Source organism: Anomalospiza imberbis, chromosome 2, assembly GCF_031753505.1.
Source record: "Anomalospiza imberbis isolate Cuckoo-Finch-1a 21T00152 chromosome 2, ASM3175350v1, whole genome shotgun sequence".
NCBI classification, from domain to species: domain Eukaryota; kingdom Metazoa; phylum Chordata; class Aves; order Passeriformes; family Viduidae; genus Anomalospiza; species Anomalospiza imberbis.
Window position 1 is genome coordinate 13,818,046 of NC_089682.1, and position 26,703 is coordinate 13,844,748.

Sequence of the window (26,703 nt, forward strand, 5' to 3'; positions counted from 1 at the left end):
GTAGTGGACCTGGATTATCTTCTCCAGGACTTCAGAGATGACTCAGTTAAACAGCTCATCAAAACTGTCTTGCTACAATATTTATGTAAGATTTTATTAAAGCTGTCCCATCAAGTTGGATGTGCTTATATAAACAACTTCAAGCTCTTCTCTTTAGCTTTGTTTCACAGGTGTCTTCCCTGTCTTAATTGCTGGAGTGTGTTTATCTGTTTACTCTCCATTTCAGGCTTGAACAAATGTTCAGAGTTGACTTGGTTGTTACATTTGTCCCCCGGTGTGAAGTTAGGAATTCACACTGCCAAGGCTGAGCAGCCAGGGCAGCCTTTGGTGTTGGCCAGCAGCCAGGAGAGAGCATTCCCTGCTGTGGGGCTCCCAGAGAAGGTGTGTTCCTCGCACACCTGGACCTCAGAGTGCCAGAAGGCCAGCTTATACTACTTAGCGTTTCCTGTAACAGGAAGGGGAAACTTCATTTCAGGATTAAGGTGTCAGATCAGCATTCAGTACCAGGGAGAGGAGCAGGATGAGAGGGCAGGTAAAACAGGTTATAATCCTATTTTCTCAAGCAGTCCGATGAAAGCCTTCCTTGTCAGTCCATTGCCGCACTTTTATTTTCTCTGTCACTATTTTGTCAAGTCTCGCTCAGATCAAAGCCCCTGGTTTAAAAGTCTGCTGTCCAGAATATTTGAAAATAACTGCAGTGTCTTTATTTTTTTTCAATATTGAGTTCTAAAATAGCATTTTAATTTTATTTTAATAATTCAAATTACTTTAAACTTCATTTGCATAAAGTAGCTTTCCCCATTCCCCCCCTCCTTCCTCTCCCTTTTTTAGTAACTTTTGTTCATCCTACACAGTGTAGTGTTTAATAGGAGAATGCTGTGGAGGAATTAAAGGGAGGAAGGGCCACTCCTAATTTTGATATGTCCCCATTTTGAGTTCAAAAGGAGATCAAATGGATTAGATTGATACAGTAGAAGAGAAGATGACAATCTTTTCACACTGTAAATATTACTTACATTTTTTTTAATTTGCCTTTTTAATTTCCCTTCTCGGTGAGCTGGGTTGAATTTTTGGCAATACCTTTTTTCCAAGATGTCACAATACCTGACTTTACTTGTTAGCATCTCTGTAGTTCATCAGGCATCTCCAACTAAGTTTCCATTATTTCACTAAGAGCTCTCGCATTTTGACTGGTTCATACTGAATTCTTCACTTTTTTTTTTTAATATGTGGTCCTGTTTTTTGGCAGTAGTTAGTAATCTGTGTTCACTTGTTTTGAGTGGTATGAAATTAATGTTATTTTGGCAAAGGGCTTATTTGGTGAATGCTTTCTGTATTCTTTGCTATAAATTATTCTTGTTGACATGAGACTCTTAATTTCAACAGCTGTTCCCCCTTTGTTAATAGGTTGGGGTTTTTGGGGTTCTGCTTTTTTGTTTGGGGTTTTTTGTTTGTTTATTTGTTCCTTTTTGAATCCATTAACTTCATAATATGTAACTGCAGAGTGTTGCTCTGGGTATTGCACAAATTCTGTATCAGTTCTGTACCTTTTGAATTCATAATAATCTTGTTGATATGTGATCCCTTACCCAGCCTCTAGCCTGTCAAATCTTGCTGATGGTTCAGTGTCATGCTTTAACTGAAATACCATAACCACCTTGTCCAAGGCAACTTTCTTGGCATGTGCAAAACCTTCATTCAGGGAAGAGGGTAGGGAGTATGTGTAAAGGCAGGTTCAATTTCTTGTTCTCATTAACACTTTCCACTTCTATGTTCAATTCTATAGTTGTGCTGACAGGTGCTGTGGGCAATGTTTACAGGTAAAAATAAACCTCACCATGATGTCTGTTTAAGCCCACAGTGACTGGTCAGTCATCTATCCATTGGAATGAATGCCAGCATTAAGCATCATGTGCTGAGCACCAAACATTCTAGATTGATGGTATGTGGTATGTAAAGGAACTAAAAAAACCTCTTTGCTGTGTATCTGATGTCATCAAATGTCTCCTGGTGGTGTCACCCTTGGTAGAATTTCTCCTATATTACAAATAAATGTTGTTCAATAAGTGGTGCTGAATAAAATATGTTTTCTAATGAGGTAGAAGACTTTAATGGTTAATGCTTTTATTGCACTATTTAATTTTACCAGACAGCTATATCTGTCTTTGGCTTAAGCTGGCAGCCTCCTTTCCCACAGCCTTTTCCATATGTCCTCAGGCATGTTCTAAACATTGGTTGGTTTGGACTTTGTCATGTGTTTCATCTCACAAGTTTGAATTGCACCATGCAATTATTTTTTCTGTGTGAGAATCTTTTCTTTCCTGTGGTGAATTGTGCATGGTATGGGTCTGTTTATATGTACTTGAGTGCTATTGATGAGACTTTCTGACTTGACCATCCTTTCTTTGTCATAGGAATTACATAATGCCAACAGAAGCTATTTCCTCTGTGTTCAAGTTCTGTCATTTCAGGGTAAAAATTCTAACGTGGTCAGTGGGTTCCTCTTGTGTTTACCTTCCCAGATTGCCAAAGTCATACAAAATGCATGAATTGTGCTTCTGCTGTCAATGAAAGGCATGGCTTAAGTGCTTCCCCTATGTTGGTATAGAGATGTCCTTTATTTTCACTCCTGGAAAGCAAAGAGTTGCTCTGCTACCATTCTTCAGCTCTCAGAAAGCCCTCCTGGCAAATTTATGCCCAGGAGAGAGTCCAGGTTACTTAGGTATCCTTGGCTGAGGATGTTCCATAGGATTTGCCTGGTGGCACACATGCTCTCACTTCTTTCTCTGGCTCTTACAGGTAGTTCTGCAAGGATTTTTTTCATCTAACACAGGTGGCAACTTGATACCAAGAACTGAATTTTAGCTTACTATAATGAAATCCAAAATACCAAAGTTTCAGAAGATGTTTCAGAGGGCAAAAGCTTTTTAAAAAATCTGTGTATTTCTTCTCCTCCTGGTTTGGAGTTAATTTAATTGCAATCAGGAAGTTACTGTCAAGTAATAACTTTTCCTAATCTTTCTCCTGACAGATTATCCAAAGCACTGCAAAGCATTATGTAGTCAGAAGGGAAAAAAAAGGTAATGATAATTAACTGAACTGTAGCTTTTAGTTGAATGACTCTTCATGGTCCTAAAGTTGGGAACTGATCCAATTAGCAACCTTCTTTGAAGTGTTTTAGCTGTTTTCTGAAAGAGGTGGATTTTTGCTTAGTGCTGTTCTCTGAAAACAAGGGGAGTGAGATTGACCTCTATGTAAGTTAAATAAACTAAATACCTTAGCCAAGGAAATCTCAGTACAAATTGTTAACACCCAAATAATAACCAACTGTACTCTGCATAACTTCTGCTTCTTAAAAAGTTATCAGAGTTTCTCAGTTTTGTCCTAGCTTTGCTGTGCAGAGATTTTTATTTTTCCCATGGCGAAAATGAATTACGAGAATGTATTTTTTGCTAAACTTTTAAACTGGAGTAGAAAGCCACAAAGAGATCTGCTCTCAGGTCTGCAGCCTTGTTCAAAGCAGGGCAGAACACATTAATGTGACTGGATGGGTTAGCAATTTTCCAGTACTTTAACTTTTGATGATTTATGCATCTGCTGTGGATGGAAATAATCCAATATCCTCCAGAGATAGTGCCTGGAACCAGACATACAATTTACCTGTTTCATATTCCCATTTTCTGTAACAATGGATTGATCCCTCAGGCTTTTCAGTTCATGAAATTGCCACTCTTGATGTTCAGCGAAGTCGCTCCTATTTGTAACACCCAGTGTCTGGGCCTGTGTAGTACTCTGCATTGTTACATGCAGAGAAGAGTGAGAACCTATTTGATCACACTTGAGAAATGTGACATTTTTCTCATTTATACAAGAGCCAGAGCAAGCTAAGGCATTGTTTTTTGGTGTGCCAGCACCGTAGTGTACTAATTCACGAGTCTGAGGAGGTAGTGTCAAACGCTGTACTCGACAGAAGCAGTGAACAGTAAAGGCTCTGTCAGGCTGTGCCCCCTCGGTTCCTGCACCAGGAGCTGCAGTCATGCCAGCCACGGCCCTTCTCCAGAGGGAGTGGGGGGTAGGCATCAGTGCTGTCACTTGAGAAGTAGTGGGGATAGCGTGTGTTAAACAGGTCAGGGATCATTAGGGGACACCATCTAAATGACCGCTTTCATTAGTGACTGTGAGAGACCTGTCCTTGAGTTTCCTAAATGCACTTCAGGACTAAGCTTGTGCAAGGTTGCTGTTGCTGCTCTGTGGCAAATGCTCCTAGAAAGAAGCAATAGTGGGAGGTACCAGATATGATGGGGTTTAATTAATATGAGGCAAAGGAATGCAAAGGTGCAAACCCAGCCTGAACAAATGCCATGGTACCACAGAGCAAGGAACTGCAGGACTTCCTGACTAATGGGTGCTCTGCACAGAAATCTGATTATGTCCCAAAAAGGGTATTTTGCTTCCAGAAGGAATGTGTACCTTTAATTGAAAATTATTTGGTAGGCCTAGAAATTTGTTTAGGTAAATAATGTACCACATTTAATATGCATGCATATTTATGAAAATATGCAAACCAGTACATTTACAGGCAAATGAGGTAAAGCTATTCACATAACCTTGCTAAGAAATTAGGGATTACTGTGAAAATAATTTCTTAAGGTAAAAAAAAATTGTGCACAAAATATATACAGACTGGCAGCAGATGCAGGACCTTTCATCATCTAGCCTGAATTGATTTCCAGAATGTATCCTGTTCAATTGAAATCTGAGGTGTATTTTAATTTTGAAAGGAGTTTTGAAAGGGTTTTGTTCTGATGAGTATTTAAGGGCATCAAAAAGCTGTTTGTGTTCCCACTGCTACTGGTAGCTTGTTACCTGGGATTCACTAGACAGTCCACACATTTCTGGTGGTGATATCAAGAACCTGTTGATAGAGAAGAATTATTCATTGTGGCTGGAAGGAGTAGCTGAAAAATGTGGAACCAGAGCTACTGGTGGCTGCAGCAAGAAGCCAAGGATTTGAATTAGGGAAGGAACGTTTGGGTTTTTAACCATGGTTTATGAAAAGTGAAATAGATGCAGTTGAATTATACTGCGATTTTTGCATTATGTATGTCTCTCTTCTACCTGCCCCTTGTCTTATTTTATAGAATCTTTATTTGGAAAGCACAGAGTGTAATCTGGATGCTGTCAAAATGTGACAAAGCTGGTGAGACAACAGGTGCTGAAGTTCGTCCTGGTTTACCTCAGCTGTGAATGCAGTAAAGACTTTGCTGCAATTAAAGGTAGGTCAGTGGGAACACACAAATAGCTCTGCAATGGCATTTGTTCTCAACACCCAATTTTACTTTCTGAATTTGTGACTTCAGACCTCGTAGCTTCCAATAAAGTGCCTTTGACAAACATCGAAAAACGACCAACCTTAGCTATGAAAAGAAAAAGCACAGGGTAAGTTTCACTCTAAGTAAGACGGTATCATTAAATAAAAAACCTGTTCAATTGCGGTTTGCTTTTGTTTTTATTTAGGAAGTGAATAAAGTAGAAAGGATGAAGAGGTATTCTTATGGACATGCAAACTACTCCCCTTCACAAAGGCATTGTGAAAAGTGTCATCATGCACTCAATAAAAGCCAGTTCAATTAGCTGCCTAACAAATATGTGCTAAAAGTGACAGGAACCTGAGAAATGGATCATTGCTTTGCAGACCCGCCCAGCAAAGCCGTGTGCCTGACATGCCCCCTCTCCCTGTGCCTTGTGTGGGCATTCAGAGTGCCAGGCTCGCAGCATTGGGTGAAGCTGCTTAACAACTGAAGGTTGAATTTACTGGAGCCCTTGTGGTTGTGTATTCCCTATTAACTACACGTTTTCAATTTACTGGAGCCCTTGTGGTTTTGTATTCCCTATTAACTACATGTTTTCAATTTACTGGAGCCCTTGTGGTTGTGTATTCCCTATTAACTACATGTTTTCAGAGAACTTGAAGAGAGATCTGCCAAACAGCATTCTTTCCACTTAAAACACAACACAAACAAAAAGCTCTAAGAGGCAAAAATAGCAGTTTATTTTATAAAGACATCAAAACCCAATTCTGAACAGGCTGGCAAAACTGTAGTGGCAAGTCATGGTATTTAAAAAAATAATTTGTTTTAATAAGAAAAGGTGCATGGAAGAATATGGGGGGTGTTGAGTTTGTTTGCTTTAATACACAAGAAGATTTATGAAGGAGAACATCAACCCAGCCTTCCAGAATTATAATGTTTTCCAGTAAATTAGTGTGAGTAGGTAACTTCATTGGTATTTGATGGACAGATGTTACACACTCATATTTTAACATGAATAAGCAACAAATCTATTTTTCCCCTACGATTATACATCTATGGCAAAGAACTGTAATTGTATCAGTAGTAAAGGAATGATCTTATTTTCCTGACCAAAAAATAAACTGTAAACAAGCAATCTAATATAACATTATGAAAGCTCAGACCATAATGGCTAAGGCATTGGATTAGAGATCAAATTTCTTAAATTGTATTTCTGCCTGTGATGACATAGTTTATGAACTGTGGCAACATTTTCAAGCTTCTCTGAGCTTCAGTTTTCTGAAGGAAATGTGTCTTTCACAAGTGTTTAGAAAAGCCAATTTTCTAAAAATACTGGCATGCAAAATCAAACTGAAATTTGCTAGAAGTCCTTACATTAGAAACAGCCAGGAGTCAATCATGCCAAACCTCTTTATTCTGTGGCCTCAGCAGCAGAAACTTCTGCTCCTTTTTAAGCCTGACAGTTTTTGGACTGTGCATAATCCATTATGCCATATATTATCCTTGTCCCAGGGAAATTTGGCAGGGACAACCTCCTCCAGTATAAGAGAAGAATACACCTACATGAAAGCAAATATATTTGTATTGTTCTCTACAAAGGTTTTCTCATTTATTTTAATCTGTCTACCAATAGTTTTAAAGATTAATATCCACATTAATGAAAAAACTGCACTGAAGATGCCTGAGCGAATAAAATTATTTGGATTAAATTTCTTTATTGAAACATCCATCTGTTCTTCAGATATTTATATCTGTGTTACATAATTGTATTAATAATTGCTGTATAGCCACTACATATAAATCGATGACAAAAATACATATTTGTTACATTTACACATTTTATGTCCAGAAATAATTGGAATGTTCTTTACTGTTCATGTACCAAACTTAAAGAACTTAAACATAAGAAATATTCTTATGTCTGCCCCCTTCAAACATTGAGAAAAATTGAGGAACCGTTGATCCTACCCATGGCATGGGACTTAGCTTTGGTTGAGAACTAACCAGAGCAAGTGCCACTGTTCACCTTGATGTCATCACTCCTCTTGTGGCCTCACTTGTAATTTTGAGCTTTGAACATTTTCTTTCTCAAACTCCTTGAGAATTACTATTAAAATGCATCAAGAAATGCAACTGCTTTGCAAACTACACCATCACTCCACATCCTGACAAAACCTCCACAGAATGCTGCCAAATCAGTCTTCCATAAACATTGGCCTCACTCTGGCTGCTTGTATTCTGTAAATATAACTGATTGTGCAAAGCACGGTGCAATGGAGAAAGAGGACAATTGGTGTCCTCACTCACTGGTCACTTAGGTGCATTTTAGGTTTAACTTTTCTGTGCTAAAATCTTTATAATGAAATCAAATAAAATACCAGTATTGTCTGTGGGTACTGGAGCCCATCTTGTACCATTTGTTCATGGTATTTCTGCTGTCCCGTTAATTTGCTGTTAAAGGAGCATTGCTCAGTTTTGCAATGCAGTGGTTAAACTTCTTCCTGCTATAGCTGCTTCTGTTAGGCCTATAAAGAATCTGCAGTAAAGAAATGTGGGAATTTTAAGAGGGAACAACAAAAATTATCATCACAAAGAAGATCGTGCAAGGGTGCATACCTTGTCTGTCTTTCCACAGTACTGTTCCTGATGAAGTATTTGCTACCATATTCTTCAGGTGATTCACCTTTTGCATTAAAATTCTAACAGCATTTTCTAGGACTAACATGGATTCATTCATATTCTAAAACACGGATTAGGATCCATATTCTAAAATCAATATTAGCTTTTTTCAAGAAACTATGTTTCTTGAACACCTCCAGGGATGGTGACTCCACCACCTCCCTGGGCAGCCTATTCCAAGTCCATTTTCTGATATTCATCTCCCACTGAGTTACAAGTCAGTCACTGGGATGTACACAAGACCCTCCCTTGCCACAGATGTGAGCAGAAAAAACTTGCACCAACTCACTCAAGGGAGCTGGGAGATGCCACAGGGGAGGCAAAGACCAAAAGTGTGAAAATACTGAGAAAAGGATGCTTCATTTTTTGGGGGGTTGTTTTTAATATAATGAGATAGAAAGGCACAGAACCCTATCCATACACTAGCCCCATTGTGCTGGTTTTGGCTGGGGTAGAGTTAATTCTCTTCCCAGTGGCTGGTAAGGGGCTGTGTATGGGATTAGTGCTGAACCCAGGGCTGATCATACAGAGATGTTTTTGTTATTGCTGGTGCAGGGCTTGCAGAGAGCCAAGGCCTTTTCTGCTTTTCATACAGCCATGCTGGCAAGGGCTGGGAGTGCATGGGAGGGGACACGGCTGGGACAGGAAACCCCAACCGATGAACGGGATATTCTGTCTTCAACACATGAGTAAAAAAGCATCTCTGTATTATCAACCCTACGTTCAGCGCTAACCCAATCGCAGCCCCTACTGTGAAGAGAATTAAGTCCACCGCCAACAGGACCAGCACCCCCATCCGAGTCGCTCTGGCAGTGAGACGAAGAGCACGGAGGCTGGTGAAGGGTCTGGGGCACGGGTCCTGCGAGGAGCAGCTGAGGCAGCGGGGGTGTCCAGCCGGGTGAAAAGGGGGCTCAGGCGTGCCTTCATCGCTCTGTTCAACTCCCTGGCAGCTGGGGCTCGGGCTCTTCTGCCCGGCAGCACAGGACGAGAGGACATAGTTTTAAGCCGTGCCAGGGAAAGTTTAGGTGGGACTTCAGGAAGCGTTTCTTCACAGAAACGCAGAGTAGACATTGGAATGGACTGCTGGTGGAGTCGCCGTCCCTGCAGAGCTTTAAGGAAAGGCTGGACGTGGTACTCAGTGCCATGGCCTAGCTGACACGGCGGTGTTTGGTAACAGGTTGGATTCGGCGCCCTCAGAGGTCTTTTCCAACCTCACCGATGACTGATTCTGTGACCGATTCTGTGATCAATGAAGGGCCGAACCTTCTCCACACAGGCGGCAGGGTAACGCACGGAGCCGTGCCGCGGGGCTGAGGGCTCGCGTGGGAGCGCTTTCGGCACTCCGGCACCACCGCGCTCCCACGCGAGCCCCGAGGCGCCGCTCCCGCGCCAACGCCGGAACCTCTCCGCTTCCCGGGCGGCGCCGGCAGCGCGCGGGGCCGCCCGCGTGACGTCACGCCGCGGTGACGCCATCGCCCCGTCGCCGCGCGCCCGGCGCCGCCATGTTCAAGGTGAGGAAGGGTCCCCGCGCGCGGGCCGGGCCCGCGCCGCCGGCAGCGCTCGGGGTCCCGCGCTCCGTTCTGCCTCTTAACGGGCTCTCAGTGCCACTCTCCGTGCAGCTGCTTCATCGCTGCTCTTAGCGCTTCAGAACCGCGCGCCCTCCGTGTTGCGTGAAAAGGGGCGCGTTCCTGACTTAAATGTGCTCCGGGGTGCACCCGCGCAGCTGCGTTGCCGCGGAGTGTGGATTCGCGCGTGCAGATCGCATTCCTTCTTGACAGTGGTTTCCAGCACCGCGGAGCTTGTGACCGCAGAGCTTGGGCTCGTGCACTTGTCGCTTGAGAGCGTCAGTTCGATCTCGAAGAGTCTCCCTTTTAGTGCGTGAAGATTGTCAGCGAAACCTGCGGAAAGCCCGGTCCGGCTCTGGCTGGCTCCGAGGTGTTCGCCTGTGTTAGAGCAGCCCCAGATCCCCTCCGGCTAAAAGCAAGCTCTGTGCCGCTCAGGTCGTTGTTACGGCTGCTTGCTTAAGGAAAACCACCGAAACCTGGTGATGCTCGATTCTTGGTATTCATTTTCCTTGGTACCATTTTCTGTGTGAAATACTGATAATATATCTAGCTATCAGTATACCGAGTATACTAAATACTAATATATAATTGAAACACAAGAAGTTCCATCTCAACACGAGGGAGAACTTCTTCACGCTGAGGGTGGCAGAGCACTGGAACAGCTGCCCAGGTCGTGGAGTCTCTCTGGAGGCATCCAAAGCCCACCCACCTGCACATGTTCCTGTGTCACCTGCTCCAGGTGACCCTGCCTTGGCGGGGGGGTTGCCCTAGATGATCTCCAGAGGTCCCTTCCAATCCTGGCAATCCTGGAATTTGTGATACTGATGTGCTGATCCCTTGCTTGCTCTGCTCTTGTCACAAATTCCGTGTTCTTTATGTGCTTTAATGTTGGAATTCTGTGCTCAGAATCACTGAGAATTCCATAACTGATGCTGAATTGTCATTAGAGGCTTGATATGTGAGCCTGTGCGTTTAGACACTGTATATTAGTACTTTCACATGGCCAGTGAGGATTTATGTGATTCAGGCCAACCTGATCTTATGCCTCTAAAAGCCAGAGGGAAGGTGGCTTTTTGTCCAGGATATTTGTGCTTCAGGGACAGGAGTGTTCAAGAGTTTGGATTTTGGTTTTATGTTTTTATAGTTCGGGTTGAGAAATAGGAGGAGGAATCGAAAAAGATGAGGAAAATTAAGTGTTTTCATACCCAGTATCAACCTTCTCAAAAGTACACTCAAGCTTTTCCTATCAAGTGTCTAAAGATAAAGTTGAATTCTTAGCTAGAGAGGAGTAAGTGTATCTTTTTTGCTTAAAATAACTGCAGAGCATTGCCAATAGAAAAGAATGTCGGCTCTGCTTTTCTGATACTGAGTGGCTGTAAGACTGGCAAGCTGAAGGCACAGCTCAATCAATCAAAATGTTTTACTAAAGCAATTGTTTTAGTAATACGTGGTTAGTATGGAATTCAAAATTGAGATCCTACAGGGAATTTTGGAAACAAAAAGTACAGCAGCTGATCTTTCATACTCCCAAATACTTCTGTGTATGCAAATATGCAGTATTTCAGCAGCAGTTCTGTCTGTCCCGTAAGGTAGCTGATGTAGACCATTGCAGTATGACTTGAACAGCACATTTAAGAAGAGATTCAACTTGCACTTTCAGAGGTTAGTTTCATTTTGTTAAAAATTAAAACCAATGGAAAATGTCTGTCCTTCAGTATCTTGATAAGATAAACAGTTAATTTTTCAGTCTGAGTAGTTCTATGATCACTGATACTGCTTTGTGAAACCCAGGTGCTTCCAGTCTTGTGCTCTGCTATTTGTGTCTTTATATAAAAATCTCAAATATCTAAAACATTTGGTTTTACTGTTTCTGCTGGTGACACTTAGCACCATTTACACTGTTTGAAAACATATTTCAGAGAGAAAATGCATTTAGATTTTTGCCTTTTCAGTGACAGAACAGTTTTGCAGTGAAAAAATGAAAGATTGAGGAAATAAACACTACAGCTATTACTGGTTAGTAGCGTTTGTTTTTGTCCTGGCTAACAGAAGTATGTGAAAAGTGTTTAAGCAAACACTATTAAAGATTATCCTTGTCTTTCCTTGGCTGTGAAACAGCTGCACCAGTCATTGTGGTGTTTCATTTATAGTGATTTAGTTGTGAGTCCATAAATTCAGACAAGGAAAAACTTCCATTTGAAGCAAGTTTTTCCATACCTTTTGACCCATCAGATCCCTTACATCTTCCACAAAAGCAGTCCTGTGACCTAGTTCTTGTGTGCTGTTTCTTTACACTTAAATGAACATTTTCAGGAAGTTTGACAACTGTGTAGTCTAATTTTTAGTTTGAGGAGTCTATTGGTTGCATTTAATAAACATTCCACCTGCAAAGCAGTGGAAGAAATTTAAGCTGCAAATGCTTGACTGCCTACAATAAGCTGATGTGGTGTGGATAATTTTAAAGCTATTTTCTAACAGTTCTGCAACAGACAGAGAATTGTGCCATGGCTGGGCCAGTTACCACCGTCACAGCATGAAGGAGGGATGGTTTGACCACAGCTTCAGTGTCACAAGCAGCTAGGTCAATGCAACAGACCCTACTATTTGTGGAAAGGAAGAGGCCTCGCTGCCTTCTCCTTTCTCATCCCCTGTCCCCTGGGCCACACAGTTCCTCTGGTGTTTCTCAGGCTGCTTCATGGAGGGGTTCAATTTGCTAAGCCTGCACAAAGCTCTCCGCTTCTCTTTCAGGGTTAATCTTTTGCCAAATTGGCCAGGTGAATTGTCTCATGGTGGAAGCATCCGGCCACCAAAGCTAGGGCAAGGTGAGCAGTAGGATTTCTGGGAGCCAGTGCTGGAGAGGAGCCAGACGGCTCCAGTTTGGTGTTAGATCCACTCGTGCTGTAACCTGATCCAGCAAAACACAGGCTGTTGTAACTCTGCAGTAACAGGAGTACCAGACGTTGAAAGCTTTCCCATTTCAACTGACATTTCTGGAGTTATACTTTGCCATTAATAAAGATGTGCATTTGCTGGAAAATGCTCTCTGAGCATTCTTGATTTATTGTGCAGCTAAGATTTTTTTTCTTCCGTTTTTTTAAGTTGAAGCAGACTTTCCCTTTAAGAAATTCAGTTTAGCATAGGTCCTGAGTATTGGAAGAATTATGTCCACCTTACTCATGGTGGTTGTGTGATTGGATTGAATTTAAAGTATCCAAAAAACAGGTAATTAATGTTTCTTACAAAAAGTAGGAGACATCCCTAAAATTCTTAGAAAGTATTGATTTTGTTCTGATATTTGTAGCTGTAGGTCTCCTTGTTTTCCTAAATCTATATGCAGATATTAAGTAAAACACTGAACTTCTTGGTACTAACTATGGAAAAATGGAGGTGGTATGAGCATTCACAAAGTTGTTTAAAATATGAGTATCATCTTTGATAAAGAATATAATATATTCTTTGAGAAAGAATATAATCTTTGAATATAATCTATGAGAAAGTTAATACAAAAATTATTTTAAACAAGAGAAAACAAGATCTTTTTTGTGAGATGAAAACTGATGAGATTAGCATTTATTTCTACTGCCTGCTTTAGCCTTAGGCTTTTCCAAATACCATCTGAGTGATTTAGATGTTACCATATCAGTGCCTGAGAGCATTAGATTGTGTACTGCGGACCCTCCTTTCTCCTAATTTCCAAGCATCTATTGAGATCACTTTTTACCACGTAGAGAGACATAAACATTGTCTGCCTGTGTGTGTTCAAACACGCTGCGGTTTTGTTTGCACAGAATGATGTACTTGTCCTCTGGTAATGTTTCCAGGTAATTCGGCTGGGGGCCACCCCTGTCAGCCTGAGCTTGCTCTCTATCCAGGTTTATGCTGCTTCTTCAGAGAAGACTTCCAAAAAGGAGTTGCTGAAAATTGAGGAGGTAAGTGTGGTTAGAGCCTTGGTGCTCTTCTATCTAAAGAATTCTGAAAACATCATGTTTTGATGTGTGGAAGCATTTAGATACATCTCGTCACCTTCTGTATTCATGCCTTTAAATTTGCTTCTCACTTTTCCTCAACAGAGATGTCTATACAGTTTTGGTTTAACCTGGGCATGGCATTTATGTTCTTCACTTGATAGGGCCAGGCTTGCATGTGTGTAAGATCTTTTTCCTACATTAAAGCCTTCTATTCTTCATTCAGAAGTTACATTTTCATGTTTGTAGATTTACTTATGGTTATATTTCAAATCCATGGGAGTATTTTCTTAGCTTTTTATCCAGATAATACCAGTTACTTTTTACTGTAAGTACTGTTGGTAAATTCTAATAAAATTAATTTATGTTCTGCACTAGAACAGTGAATCAGAATGTTTTATTTCTAAAAATATTCTCTTTTATGATCAAAATTCTTGTCTGGCAATACTTTGAATCCACCATAGTAGCCTGCAGAATTTTATCAGTTTTCCTTTCTTCACAGTATTCGGACCTAAGAAACAACAAATATAATAAGTAGTGGTAATACCTGTTATGTTTTCATTTCTTTGAGACCTTACAAATGTCTTGTTTATAAGCAGAGCCTTAAAATACCCTGTCAAACTGTAGACTCAGCAGCATTGTTACACAGGCTTTTAAAAGTCTCCAACACTAAAAAAATCAAAATAAGTGGTTCATAACTAAATCCAGCTTTACATGCATGAGAGCATGCAGCTGTTTAAAAATGTTGAGTACTTCAACCCAAGCTGAAGTGTTGTACAATAAGCACTGGAGCTAACTTAGACTGCTGTTTGTGCACACTTAGGTGTTCTGGCTGGCAGTTCCCTGGTACAGAGGAGCTGCAGTTGCAGTGGGCTCCTGGCTCTCCCTGGCCTGGGAGCCTCAGCCTGGGCCATCCTCTGCTGGCCTGAGTCAGTCGTGAGGCAGCAGCGTGGAGCTCATGTGAGCTGAGTAATGGGCTTGCCATCAGCTCCAGCACAGCAGAATGTGCAAGCCATGGAGTTTTGGCTGCCTTTCTTGCCATTCACAGGCTGTTAGTTTGGCTCTCTACTGTGTCAGCTGTCTAGTTTCATAAAATATATGGGAATTTCCTTATCTCTGAGGCTTCTGTCCTTGTGCCAGACGTTGCTCTTAGGTTGTCCCGCAGGATCAAAGTTCAGCTTGTGGCTGTGATTGCCAGGGATGATCAGGCTTCCTAGGCAAGTGAGACTGAAAATCTTTGTCTTTCAAAGTATTATGGGAAATCCACCTGCACAAGTTACCAAATTATTGGATTAATTAGTTGTAATTTTGTATTATGTTATGGTTAGCAGCTTTTTTAATTATGACAGAGAGACAGTTCTTTTCCAGCTGATCTTGAAAAGAGAGCTAGCTACATTTTAATGCAGCAATACTTGTAATCACCAAATTATAATAAACTACTAAATGGAGTATAAATATGGTGTAAAATATAAGCTCTTTATACTGAACATCTGTGTAGTACATAAACTGCTAGAAATTTTAATAGGTTTTGTTTTGTTCTGAACCTTGCTGTTCATCTTCAACAGTACAAACGTAGGGATTTTTAAATGGAATGCAGTTTGAAATATGCTCAGGTAATTGTAGTAAATGTTGTGGTGATTCTAAACCCTCAGCAGGGTAGTTTAGCATTTATTATGTGAAGATGCCCATTGCTCGTTGCAGTTCCTCTTTGCTCAGTGCCAGGGTGCCATTAATGCTGTCAGTTGGTGATGTGGTTAATGACCAAAGGTTGGGATGTTGTACCATTTTCCTGTTCAGTAACAAACAGGCACATGTGTATTGGATGTTACCTTTGTTAGAAGCTGCTCAGGCTCTTTAATGATGCCTTGTGCATATATAGAAAATGATTGATTGTGATTTCTAGTACATTCAGAATGTTAACTGGGAACCAGAAGTGCTGATTAAGGTGGGAAACATTTTTCACAATTATGTTGTGTGTTCTTATTAAACTAGTTTAATATTAATTTATAACTTGTGACTTGGATCATATAGCAGCTATGAATGAATTGTATAGCAGTTAGAAGTCATCTTCATCATAATTATGTCCTGTATAATTAAACTTTGCTCATAATGGTTGTCTCAGAGCTGTGTGAATTTTTATTATGCATTGTTTATGTAGTAAGCACAGTGTTAGGTGTTCTCTGCTTGGGCTGTTCATGCCCTGAAGACCTACTTACACAATTACACCTTTGTTTTTAACATCTTGTTTGCTGATATTCACAGCTGTCACTGTACTCCTCTCCAGCTCGTGAGACTAAATATGTGGAGAATCCCAAAACCGAATTGGAAGAGGGGGTTTCCCGTTTACGGCATGTTATGGAGCCATATACAGCCTGGTGTCAGGTATAATGGTTTGTATTGCAGCTGCTGATGGATCAGGGATAAAGTTCCAGCTGGGATTGTGGTTTGTTTTTTCTGAGTTGGAATTAACAGGTAGCAGCAAAGTAAAAGTTGATAGCTGTAACAGCATTTTAAAAAAATGTGGCATCACTGAAAGTTTTTTGCATTGCATAAAATTTTCCACAGTTCACTTCATAATGTTTACCCCTTTCTCACACAGAACCAGTTGTGTCTTTATACTAATTTGCTGAACTAAACCCTGGGTTTAGGGGTTCTCCTTCCAAAAGAATTAAAATTAACTAAGGCATAGAATTTTTTTTCTGAAGTGAACTTTAGACTTAAATATACCTAGGGATATCTGGATTTGGCACTTGTTCTGTGGCTGAGGAAGATAGGAGTGTGGTATTTGCAGTTTTCATTCTTGAGGAGGCCTTAAATTATCAAGCAGTGTGTTTTGGAGCAGCAAAACCAAGTTGCCCTTACTGCAACTGTGACAAAACACAACTTAGCACAAAATAAATCAGTATTTGCTGAACTGGATTGTTGAGGGAAGGAATGCAGCTCTCTGGAAGACAGAAAATCCCAGGCCACTAAGTACTGGTAAACCTAATCCCCAGACCTTGCCCCAAGACTTTCTCATATATATTTCATTAGGCAGTATGTTTAGAGTAAATAGTCATTAAATACAAAAATAGGCTCTGTAACGGAGGGAAAACCAAGATTTTTGTGAACAAGGCCTAAATTGTTGGTATTAGATTGCAAAGCCCCAGGATAGCTTTCTTGCTCTTTCCTGCCCGGGAAGTGTTGATGCTTACTCTTGAAGTGGGGGAATCCTCCCTGTGGTTGTCTCTTGGCAGCTGCAGGTGATTCTCTGCTTTGCCCTCTGCCTGTTGTGAATCCCCTTGAGCTGCTAGCTGTGTGCCCAGCTCTCCACTGAAGGCCAAGCTGTTCAGATCAGGGTGTCCTTTCTGCCTGGAAGTTCTGTTTGGTGCTGCCTTTAACGGGACAGAAACATTTTTTCAGAGTTACTCAGTCTGGTGTTTCAAGTGCCCCCAGAAGGAGCACTGGCTGCAGCTTGGGTGGGGAAGGGGTTTCCACAGGACGGTCAGAGCTCTGGCCTCCTGAGCACATGGGTTTTGCTTGGTTGCCTATGGTACCCCTAACTGGGGAGTGAAATTGGAGAGGAGGTTAGGCTTTAACCTTGCTTGATGTCTCGCTGACCTGTTGTCATCCTATTTGTTTTTTTTTTTTTTTTTGTCTGTCTGGTGATCATTGACATAAGATGTGCTCTTCTGCTCACACAGAAGAAGCCATTTCCTGGCAGTGGTTTACTGACTCATTTTATGAAGCAGGCATGTAAACTTGATGGGTTTGGGGCAATATTGCTTAACTGTAGTCAGAGGTAGCTTTGATTTTACACTCCCTGCCCATCCATGCTATGTTGAAGAAAATAGTATTTAGACGAGTTTCAGCTGTCTTTAAAATCAAACAGATAACCCAGGATAATCAGAATGAAATTGATTGTGTTTGTATATCCACTTTACTTTTCCAAAATTACTTAACTGTAGTGGAAATGCAGCTCAAAACTCCAATGTAGAAATGAGCCAGTTGTATTTCAGTTGTGACAGAAGAGCAGACTTTGTCCCTGGGGTCTTTACAGCAAGTTCTTCTTAAATTGGCTTTTAATAAGACCAATGTCCATTTAAAGTTATGTTGTGTATCACATGCTAGCACTTTTTTATTTTCACGCTGGGTGGGTTTTTTACATCACTCTTGACAGTGAGGAGATGAAAGTTCTAAAGATATGCCCATATAGTTTCCTAATCAAATGCTTTCACTTCTGCACAGATGCAGCTCAGGTGGAATTGTAAGACTATTCTCTGCTTCATCTTTGGCCATACATGTTTATGAATTTGTTCCCTAATTTATACACAGCCTTACACTGTTCCTCTAAAGCATTATTAGTGTAAATACCAATTAGCAGGGTTCGTTTTACTGAGATTTTTTTTCTATTTTGATTAAAGGCAGTCTGCATTCTTTTATTTCCTGAATATTTTCAGTCTGAAAAAAATGTAGAACTGGTCTGTGGGGGTGTTGGTGCAGTGTCTTTGCTTTACTTTGGATATCTGTGGACATCTAATTTTCCAAGTCACTTCAAAATGCAGGCTTGTTACCCTAAGACAGTCTCCTGGAAAGTGGAATTTATCACCTTGCAGAATGAGTCCCGTATCCCTACGGAGTATGAGGAAGGAATTTATTGCAGTGTTGTACTTCTTTTCTTTGCATCACCTCGAGTATTTTTGCAATACCTGCATACACTGAGAAACCCAAGGTAGTTCAGAATTTCAGTTGCCTGATCTCAATAAAATACTGAGATTGACATCTGTGTTTTGAAGTATTATATTTTATCTCTGTCCAAAGAGCCCTTTGAGAAAAATCTGTAAGTTATGCTAAATGTAACGTTGAGCAAGCATAGCGCTATAAGTGAAGGGTGGAAGTGGGAATAAAAGTAAGTTATTTTAGGGACCCATCACTTTTTTTTTTTTCTCCTTTCTTTGTCACCTCAGTTACAGTCTATAGTTAATACTTTACTTCCTTGGTATCTATTTACCCTTGTTCTCTTTTTTTTTTTTTTTAGGATCTTTATGCAAAAGCTATGCCCAAGTTAGAAAAAGCTGTTGAGCATGGTAGAGGTAAATCAGCTTAGTTTTCTTAACTAGCAAATTAAAATGCAGGACTGTACTATATCTTCAGTTTACAGGGAAATCCATTAAGCGTCATTGTATGTATAATTTCTAATGCATTTAAGATTAATTTATTTCCACTGTGTATCTGTTTGAATTTTCTTTGTGGGTCACTTATGACATTACATTTCTAAGCAATTAAAATCTGAGACCAGCATTTATGTTTATCAATGTCACTAAAAATTAGTCATGCAGGAAGAGAAGGGGAACTGTTCACAATTTATTCCCAGCCAGCAGTATTTGCTTGACCCAGCCTCCAGCAGTATTTGCTTGATCCAGCTTAGTAGCTGAAATCTCCTGTAAAGTTTATTACTTGTTGCAAGCATTAGGTCTTTTGTTTGTAATGCCTTTTCATTTTGGTTTGCTTCCATGGATCTCCTAAGAATTTTGAATTAATCCAAAATAATTTTAATTTGTTTTTATTTTTGGGAGCATCCTTTTATACTTGGGCTTACCAAGACTGAGCATGTATTCTATGTAGAGCTCATTTCAGATACTGCACCTCTTTTCTTTAAACTTAGCAGTTTCAGTCTTTTGAACTTGTTAGCATGGAAGATTTTCCATAGTTTTCCATTCCCCCACCAGACTCCCATCTTAGAGTGCGCTTTGTTTTTGCTGTGTCCTTCCATTGTTCTGTGATTTGCTTTTTGTACAGTATTTTACTGAAACTAGTTATTGTAAAATTCCATTTTGCAAAGGTTTTTATCACTAATTTGAAAAAGATATGATTGAGATGCAAAGAGCAAAACAAAACAGATGGCCCAGGAGCAAAGGAAAGCTCCTATGAAAATTGGTGAATACAATACAATATTCAGTTTCATTCATGTGTCACTAGAGAAGATCTCAAAGGCTTTGAATTTTTTGCCAGCATATCTAAAATGCTTATGATAGCTAAATATGTTTTGATAACTCTTTGTGTTTTGTAACAATTGCCAGCATGTATTGATGATTCCTTATCACAAAACCACTTTCACATTACATTGAAGCACTTTGTTCTGACTTCTTTTCAGAGGGCTATGAATTTCTCCAAAAACCGCCTGCTGGATTTTATCCAAGACTTGGTGTGATAAGTTTTGCTGGTGTTATTGGATTGTTTCTTGCTAGAGGTAAGTGGGAACCATTTGAACTGGTTATGTTATGATTTTGGATAAGTAATTTTTTGTGGGTTTTAGAATACTAATTTTTAGTTGTGAGAAGAACTAACTGGAGGAGAATTAACTGTTACAAGCATGTTTCTACACTGTTCCTTATAAAGAAACTTCATGGAAAAGGTGTTTAATAATCAGCAATTACTGTTTTTGTCATTGCAGTATTTGTTACTAAAATCTAATCTTCCATATTTCCCAGTAGTATTTTAGTATAACAAAAATGGCAAAGGACTGATTTGATATCTTTTAGCCTAAAAATATTTTTAATTACTGAAGTTCTTGATCACATGTGTTACTGTAGAAAACAACAGAGGAATGAATTATGTTTAAATACCGATGTTCCTGAACTATGATATCTGTCCAATTAGGGATATATTCAAGTTTTTTTCAAAGTATTGTGTGTTGATGTGCAGAGATGCTGATAGTGATTCAGCAAATAGACTTGTGGACTCTGGGTGTACTGTAAATACCTACACATTTTGCACTACAGAAAAATGATACAGTTAATTTCATCACACTGAAAAAATGTTTGTGCTTTCATAAATAGAAGCATTAGTCTAAGAAGTGTTAAGTGTGAAGAAGTATTTTGTGCTTATGTTGAGATATTCTTAATGCAGTGAAATGTAGGTAACAGAACTTTAAAGCTGTAGAATTTAAATACCAGTGAGGACATGGTTTGGACAAAAATAAACCTTTATGGAGCCTGAATGTGTTGAACTGGAAGTGTGAGCTTGGCTGTGTAGAAATTAGAGTGCACCTCAAAATACTTAATTATCCAGTGAAGCTGGTGAAAGCAGTACTTTTTTTCTTGATGTATTTTTTTCTAATGAAATGAAGGTAACTTTCCTCTTTGAAGTTCTTTTTCTTTATATTCCTGCTTCTCAAGTAGCGTGAGGATGAATGAGATCAGCTTCCATCATTTATGACTGTAGCAACGTGAGGGGACAGGGGGGATTGCAGTCTTGGGACTGGAATTGAAAGATTAGAGGATCTTAAGTTTAATGAAAATACCTCATGCTAAAAATGTTAAATTTGTGAATCTTTTAGGATGGGAACCATAATTTTAAAACTTTTTTTTTCTGGTAATTGTTTAAAATATGACTGTTATTTCCAGAAAGTATTCAAACCACAGAAGGAAGTGCCCTTAATTTTGATGCTACTGAAAGTCCTCTTTATTTTATTCTTCCTTCCCTTGGTCTTTGTGGAGAAATTACCCTCTTGGAAGGTTCAGATAAAATTCTCCTCTTTGTGGAGAAATTACCCTCTTGGAAGGTGCAGATAAAATCCTCCAGGTCTAATCATGACACTTAAATATGCACAGCTGCTCAGTAAGTAGAGAATATGGTATTCAAAGTTTAATCATGTGAATATTGTGCAGTCATCAACTTGGTTTAAAATGCCATTAGAGATAATTAGTTTTAACTCGTGTTGCAGATGGAGTGATGCACTCCACTTGTATGAGAGCAGCAGCAATGTGTTTATTGATATGAAGCAATGATTTGAAAGGATTTGATGGCAAGGTACACTTGATCAGTTCCTGCATAGAGGACAGGGTCAGACAGACCTGTCTGGGGAGGATCCATCCTCCTCTTGAGTCACAGGATTCAGAGACAACCTCCTTCCTTTCTAGACTCCTACTCAGAGGAGCCTAGATGTGTCCAGTCCTAGTCCCAGACTTGATCAGCAGTTTAAGTCCAAAGGATTTTATGTGCAGAATCAAGCTAAGATATGATCTTAGTCAAGCTTACAAAGTTTAGCAAACTATTAGGGGGGCCCCTGCTGATCAGAGTGATGATGTTTCTTAAGGAACTGGTAGGATGAAAGAGAAAATAAGAAAATACACTAAAATGTATTTAAGAAAATTGTTTATAAATAAAATATTAGGGCCATTCAGCTGACCTGGCTAACATATACTCTAACAATGGTTTGTGGTTTTTGATTCTTTTGTTACAAAACAGGCTCAAAAATAAAGAAGTTGGTGTATCCTGCAGCTCTCATGGGTATCGGTACCTCCATGTATTACCCTCAGCAAGCGGTTGCTATTGCAAAGGTCAGTGATGATACCTTTCTTTGCAGAAGTGTCTTTTGCTTTGATTGTTGTCTCCTAAGTTCAGGTTAACTAGTCATCCATGTTTAAAAGCCACGTCAGTGGCAATTAACAACATTTTGGTTATTTTGTCAAAGCAAATGCAGTCTAGGCTGAAAGATAATCAGACTTGTTCCTTTCAGTGACATTTTATTTCTAACATCTGTAGTAGTGTCTTCAGTTAGAGGAAGGTAATTTCCTTTCAAAATCTCAAACCTCATGTAACACAAAATTAACACAAATATGCTAAGAAGGTAATTTCCTTTCAAAATCTCAAACATCATGTAACACAAAATTAACACAAATATGCTGAGTACAGTTTGTGTATTTACTTAAAATACTAAGGAAACAAGAAATATCTTGTGAGCAAATGAAAACAGTGTTTGAAAGAAAGGAGTTTATATAGACCAGTCTCATAACATTTTGAGATAAATGTTATTGACATTTTCTGGTTTTTTTTTTTTTTTTTTTTTTTTTTTTTTTTTTTTTTTGTTGGGGCTTTAAGAAAGATAGGATGCACATTCTGGAACAGGTTAAGAATTCTGCCGCAAACTGACTGGATGCCTCCCCTATTTATGGATTTGTTGTTTCAGGCACACAAGGAACATGTTAACTTGCATTTGCTTAAATGAGTTTTCTGTGAGAGAAAGAACAGAAGAGACCACAGAATTGCTTACAGCCCTCACTGATGTTAGATCATGTGCCTTGCTGTCCACACTTCGTACTGGCAGATTCTTAGTTCTCCACCGCACTGTTTCATATCCAGCTTTTAACCACTCACAGTGCACATACTTGTGTCTTTCAGAAATTCTTTATATTTCAGCCTTTGGTAAATTTTCTGTCTAGTTACTGGTCACTTGTGAATAACCCTGAGATGTCAGAATGGTAATATGATATTCTTAGGAACATATGATGTACTTTGAAAACGGAAGGTCATTGACTTAGGGAGAGTCAAAACTGCTGAGTTTGAACTCTGCCAGCATGGTGGTACTCTCATCTCTGATGGAATCTTTTTTTACTGCTTCCAGGATTCAGATGCTCTAAATACAGATAATTCTGTTGGCTTATTCTCAGAGAGTGAAAATTATGCAAGTGGCAGGAAAAAAAACCCATCAAAATTTAAGAAGCTTAGACATTTCTGTTGGAAACTGTGTATTAAAATTCTACTTGCCTTCTGAAGAGTGAAGTGGGAAGCGATTGAACGCTGTTCAAACTGATGTTACTGTTTTTAAAGAAGCTCAGTTCAGGCTTAACTATGGATTTGGTGCTAACAGCTTCACAATACTTAGTTTATTTTATGAGAACTTTGAAGTGCATGGTTGCTCTTTGATTAATTCACAGTTCTTAGTTTGACTGTAATGAAAAATCTGGTAGGAGATTGGAATGGGTTTAGCTTTGTTGACTTGGTCAGGACAGTAGACATATGAATTTGGAAACTTCTGTGGAGAGAATAATAGTCCTTCATTCTGTTCTGGTTCCTCTAATCTGTCTTGTGCTTTCTTTTCTTAAAAAAGCAAAGTTTTAAGCATATAATATCTTACCATCCATAATTTTTAGGCTTTAATCTGAAATTGAAAACACTTTTATCTCTGTTAATTATTTGAAAGGCTTATATATTCATAAGCCTTTCAAAAATGTCTGTAAACCTAGAAAGGAATGCCTGAAGTACAAAGCTCACTTGCCAAGTTAGAAATAGAATAGAAAATATTCTGTAACATAAATTATTTTTATATTATGTTCTTATTTTTCTTCCACACTTAAGTACTTATCACTGCTTTTTATTTTACAGTTGTATAATTCCTTTCACTGGCTGTTGTGTTGTTTGTTTGTTTTTTTTTTTTAATTTGTGGGTTTTTTTTTTTTCCGTCCCACTTTTATTTAAGACTTCCTAATGGAGAGTTGGAAATGAACACAGCAAAATGGATTTGTAACTGTGGTCCAACACTTAATTCATCTAAAGTAAAATTTTTTCTTTAATTAAGATGTACGAATTCCTAAGTGAAGTTGTAGCAACAGAGGTCATTATTGGTAACAGGTAGTTTTCAGTCACTAATCATCTAACTGAAGATGGAAGAAATTCATAGACTATTTTTCCCCTGCTTTAGTATATACTCTAATAAATAATAGATTACAAATTCTAATAAATCACAAATTTGTAAGGGATTTATTTCCTCACTGCCAGTATTAGTATACTTTTAATAACTGTGAACAAAAGGTCAGGCTGTATATGTGGTAGGGGAACTAGATTTAATACTAAAGCTTATTTTATTCTGGTGGAACCCTACTTAGTGTTTTGAAATGGTATTGCTTTCCAGCTAATCATAATATGCTCGAAATACTTTATATTTACTGTGGCTTATATTCCAGCTGGAAAGAACTTTCCATTATGCAGTTGTTTAAATCACTCTATCATTGGAATTAAATTTTGTCTTTTGTTATTAGAACCTTTCAAATTTACTAAAGTGCTGTGTGTTATGCTTTCATTCTTCTTGAAAGAAAGAAAAGCTTCCCAATAGAGTTCTGTTTCATTGACAGCAAACTGCATTATTTCTGGGTGTTTTGAACCTGTACCTTGTTCCTTGCTGGGTTCAGTCTATAAGGCTTAAACAGCTGCTGGCAGAGCTGAGAGCAGGACATGATTCCAGGAGCTGTGAGCTGGAAAGCAGGAGTTGGGGTCACTTGCTCCATGTTCACTGCTGAATGCTCGTGAAATGGCACTTTGTAAATGTAGGGAACCCACTGGGTTCTCAGTTTGTAGTTTCTCAGCATGAAAGGTAGATAAAGAATTGCTGATCAGAATTCTGAATGTGTGTGATTCTTTGTGACATCCAGTGTAGTCAGTAATGCATGCTCATGGTGCTATGTGGCACATTAGGCCTTGGAGACCACTGGTGCTACCCCAGCAGTGCCCATTGTGGCTGTTGATGGCCCATGGCCTCCTCAAACTTTCAGAATCCCTGCTGAGAGCCACTCAGTCTGACTTTTGAATTTGTTTGTTCAAACTTTAGCATACAAACCCACTTACAGTGCTGCATTCAACAGCACTGGTATTTTAGCATGTTGACCTTGTAGCTTGCACTTCCAGTCTGCCTAGAACTGTATTTTTCAACTGTGGAAGTGACTGTGGGTCCTGGCTCTTGGGAGATTTGTGCACTGGTGAAACATTGGTTGGTTTTGGCAGACTAAACTGTCTGGGTTGCTGTACCTTGTGATGTAGTTACTTAATCCAGCAACATGAATGACCAGTTTCTCATCTCGTGCAATTCATAAATCGCTTGGTCATGTGACTCCTTATATGACTATAACAATATTTTTAAGTTTGTACTATTAGGCATTTAGTGTAGTTTTAAATATTTTAATGGAGTATTTGTAAGCAGAAACAATAATTTAGCTTAAGGACAATTGTTTTTTCTTTTTTTATGTTGGTAGCTGTGTCTTCAGTAATATTAGAGACAAAACCAGCACTTTGTTTATTGTGATTGTTTTTCAGTCCTGGTAGGTTTGTGCTGTTTGCACAAGGGACCACCATCTTTTCAGAGGAGCCACCTCGTTTTTTGAAGTGCTAGATGATAGAGAATGAACACTTCTGATTCTGCAAAACAGAATAACTGTCTATACCTGTAATATTTAAATTGGGCAGTGTTGGAGATTTAACTGGTTCACTTAATGTGCTTTTTTCTGATGACTCCTTATCACTTTCAGCTATAGAGAAAACTGAATGCATCTAATGGACTTGTTTAAACCAAAGATACTGTGACAAAAAGGATACTTTGTATTTAAGACAGCCTACATTTTGGATTTGGAAGTGGAGTTGCTGATTTGGGTTTGTTTTCTTTTAATTCTAGTTATTCAATGGCCTCTTTTGTAAGGTAGCAAGCACATGGTATCTGCCCAGAAGCACATCCTTGTACCATTGTGCAGTAACTGGTATAATCAGTCTTGCTGATTACAGATCAGACAAGCAAGGGGAAGTGGCTCTTCACACCATGTGTACCCTGTACCCAGCAGTAGAACCACTTGGCACAGGGATGCTAAAAATTTGCACTTCCCCTTGAACTCTATGCAAAAAGTTCCTAGAAGGGAAATTCCTTGGGCCTCTTTACACGCATAAAAATCACCTCTGACTCAGGAAATCTCTGAACAGTGAATTGATGGAGACTGGAAGAAACTGAAAAATATAGTTCAGAAGCTTTTTCAGAAACATCAGAAAGTTGTTTGAGAAACATTTACACTTGCCCTGTTCTCAGAGTTTGTGTTTTGTGGCTTTGCCTGCTGTAGAAGATAGAGAAATACCTTCTTAGTTCTTGCTTTCATAAGTTTTTTTAGTTTAATAGCTGTTTAGTTGGACAGATCTCCCTTTTTGCTGTTCTTCTTCCAGAAACAGATAGTGATATGAAAGTCAGTAGAGACCTGAGCCTGGCTATAAAAACCTAACACTCTTTAGTTTTAAAGGATGTTATAAATACTACAATTCCATGTCACATAAGGGACAAGGCATACTGTTTTATTAGACTTAGGGCCTTTCCCTGTAATAAAATACTTGTAGGTGTAATACAGCAAACACGGTCTTTCCTAGCTGTGTTCTGTTTTGGGAGTTGACAGCTGGTTATACATAACATTCATCTATCAGCAAGTTCTAAAAAACAAATAAGAAGAAAATCTAAAATTGCAAAATAGTGACAACCCTCAGTAGGGTCTTTGAAATGGGTATAGTCAAATTAAGAAATACATTGCATATGTTAATTGTGTTGAGTGTCAAATACTAAGAAAACTGGGATTGTTTCCGCACAGAATCATTCCACTCCTGTTTGTACAGATGTATATT

The 26,703-nt window shown here is 39.3% G+C and overlaps 1 protein-coding gene and 1 long non-coding RNA gene across 3 annotated transcripts in view; one reads left to right on the forward strand and one right to left on the reverse strand.

The window, feature by feature from the left end:
- Positions 1-5,133: 5,133 nt before the first annotated feature.
- LOC137468293 (uncharacterized) lies at positions 5,134-9,268 on the reverse strand. 2 transcript variants are annotated; one of them, XR_010995848.1, is made up of 3 exons: positions 7,691-9,264; positions 6,687-6,871; positions 5,134-5,417 (listed from the first exon to the last, which is right to left on the reverse strand). It is a non-coding gene; the product is annotated as an uncharacterized lncRNA (long non-coding RNA). The 2 variants fall into 2 exon arrangements; XR_010995847.1 differs by lacking the exon at positions 5,134-5,417 and having other exon boundaries at positions 6,705-6,871; positions 7,691-9,268.
- Positions 9,269-9,421: 153 nt separating this feature from the next.
- APOO (apolipoprotein O) overlaps positions 9,422-26,703 on the forward strand; it is a 28,300-nt gene continuing 11,018 nt past the window's right edge. The window contains exons 1-6 of the mRNA XM_068179865.1: positions 9,422-9,502; positions 13,378-13,485; positions 15,784-15,903; positions 18,539-18,593; positions 19,655-19,750; positions 21,751-21,842. Coding sequence (XP_068035966.1) covers positions 9,494-9,502; positions 13,378-13,485; positions 15,784-15,903; positions 18,539-18,593; positions 19,655-19,750; positions 21,751-21,842 — 480 coding nt within the window. The 5' untranslated portion in view covers positions 9,422-9,493. The remainder of the gene's footprint in view (positions 9,503-13,377; positions 13,486-15,783; positions 15,904-18,538; positions 18,594-19,654; positions 19,751-21,750; positions 21,843-26,703) is intronic.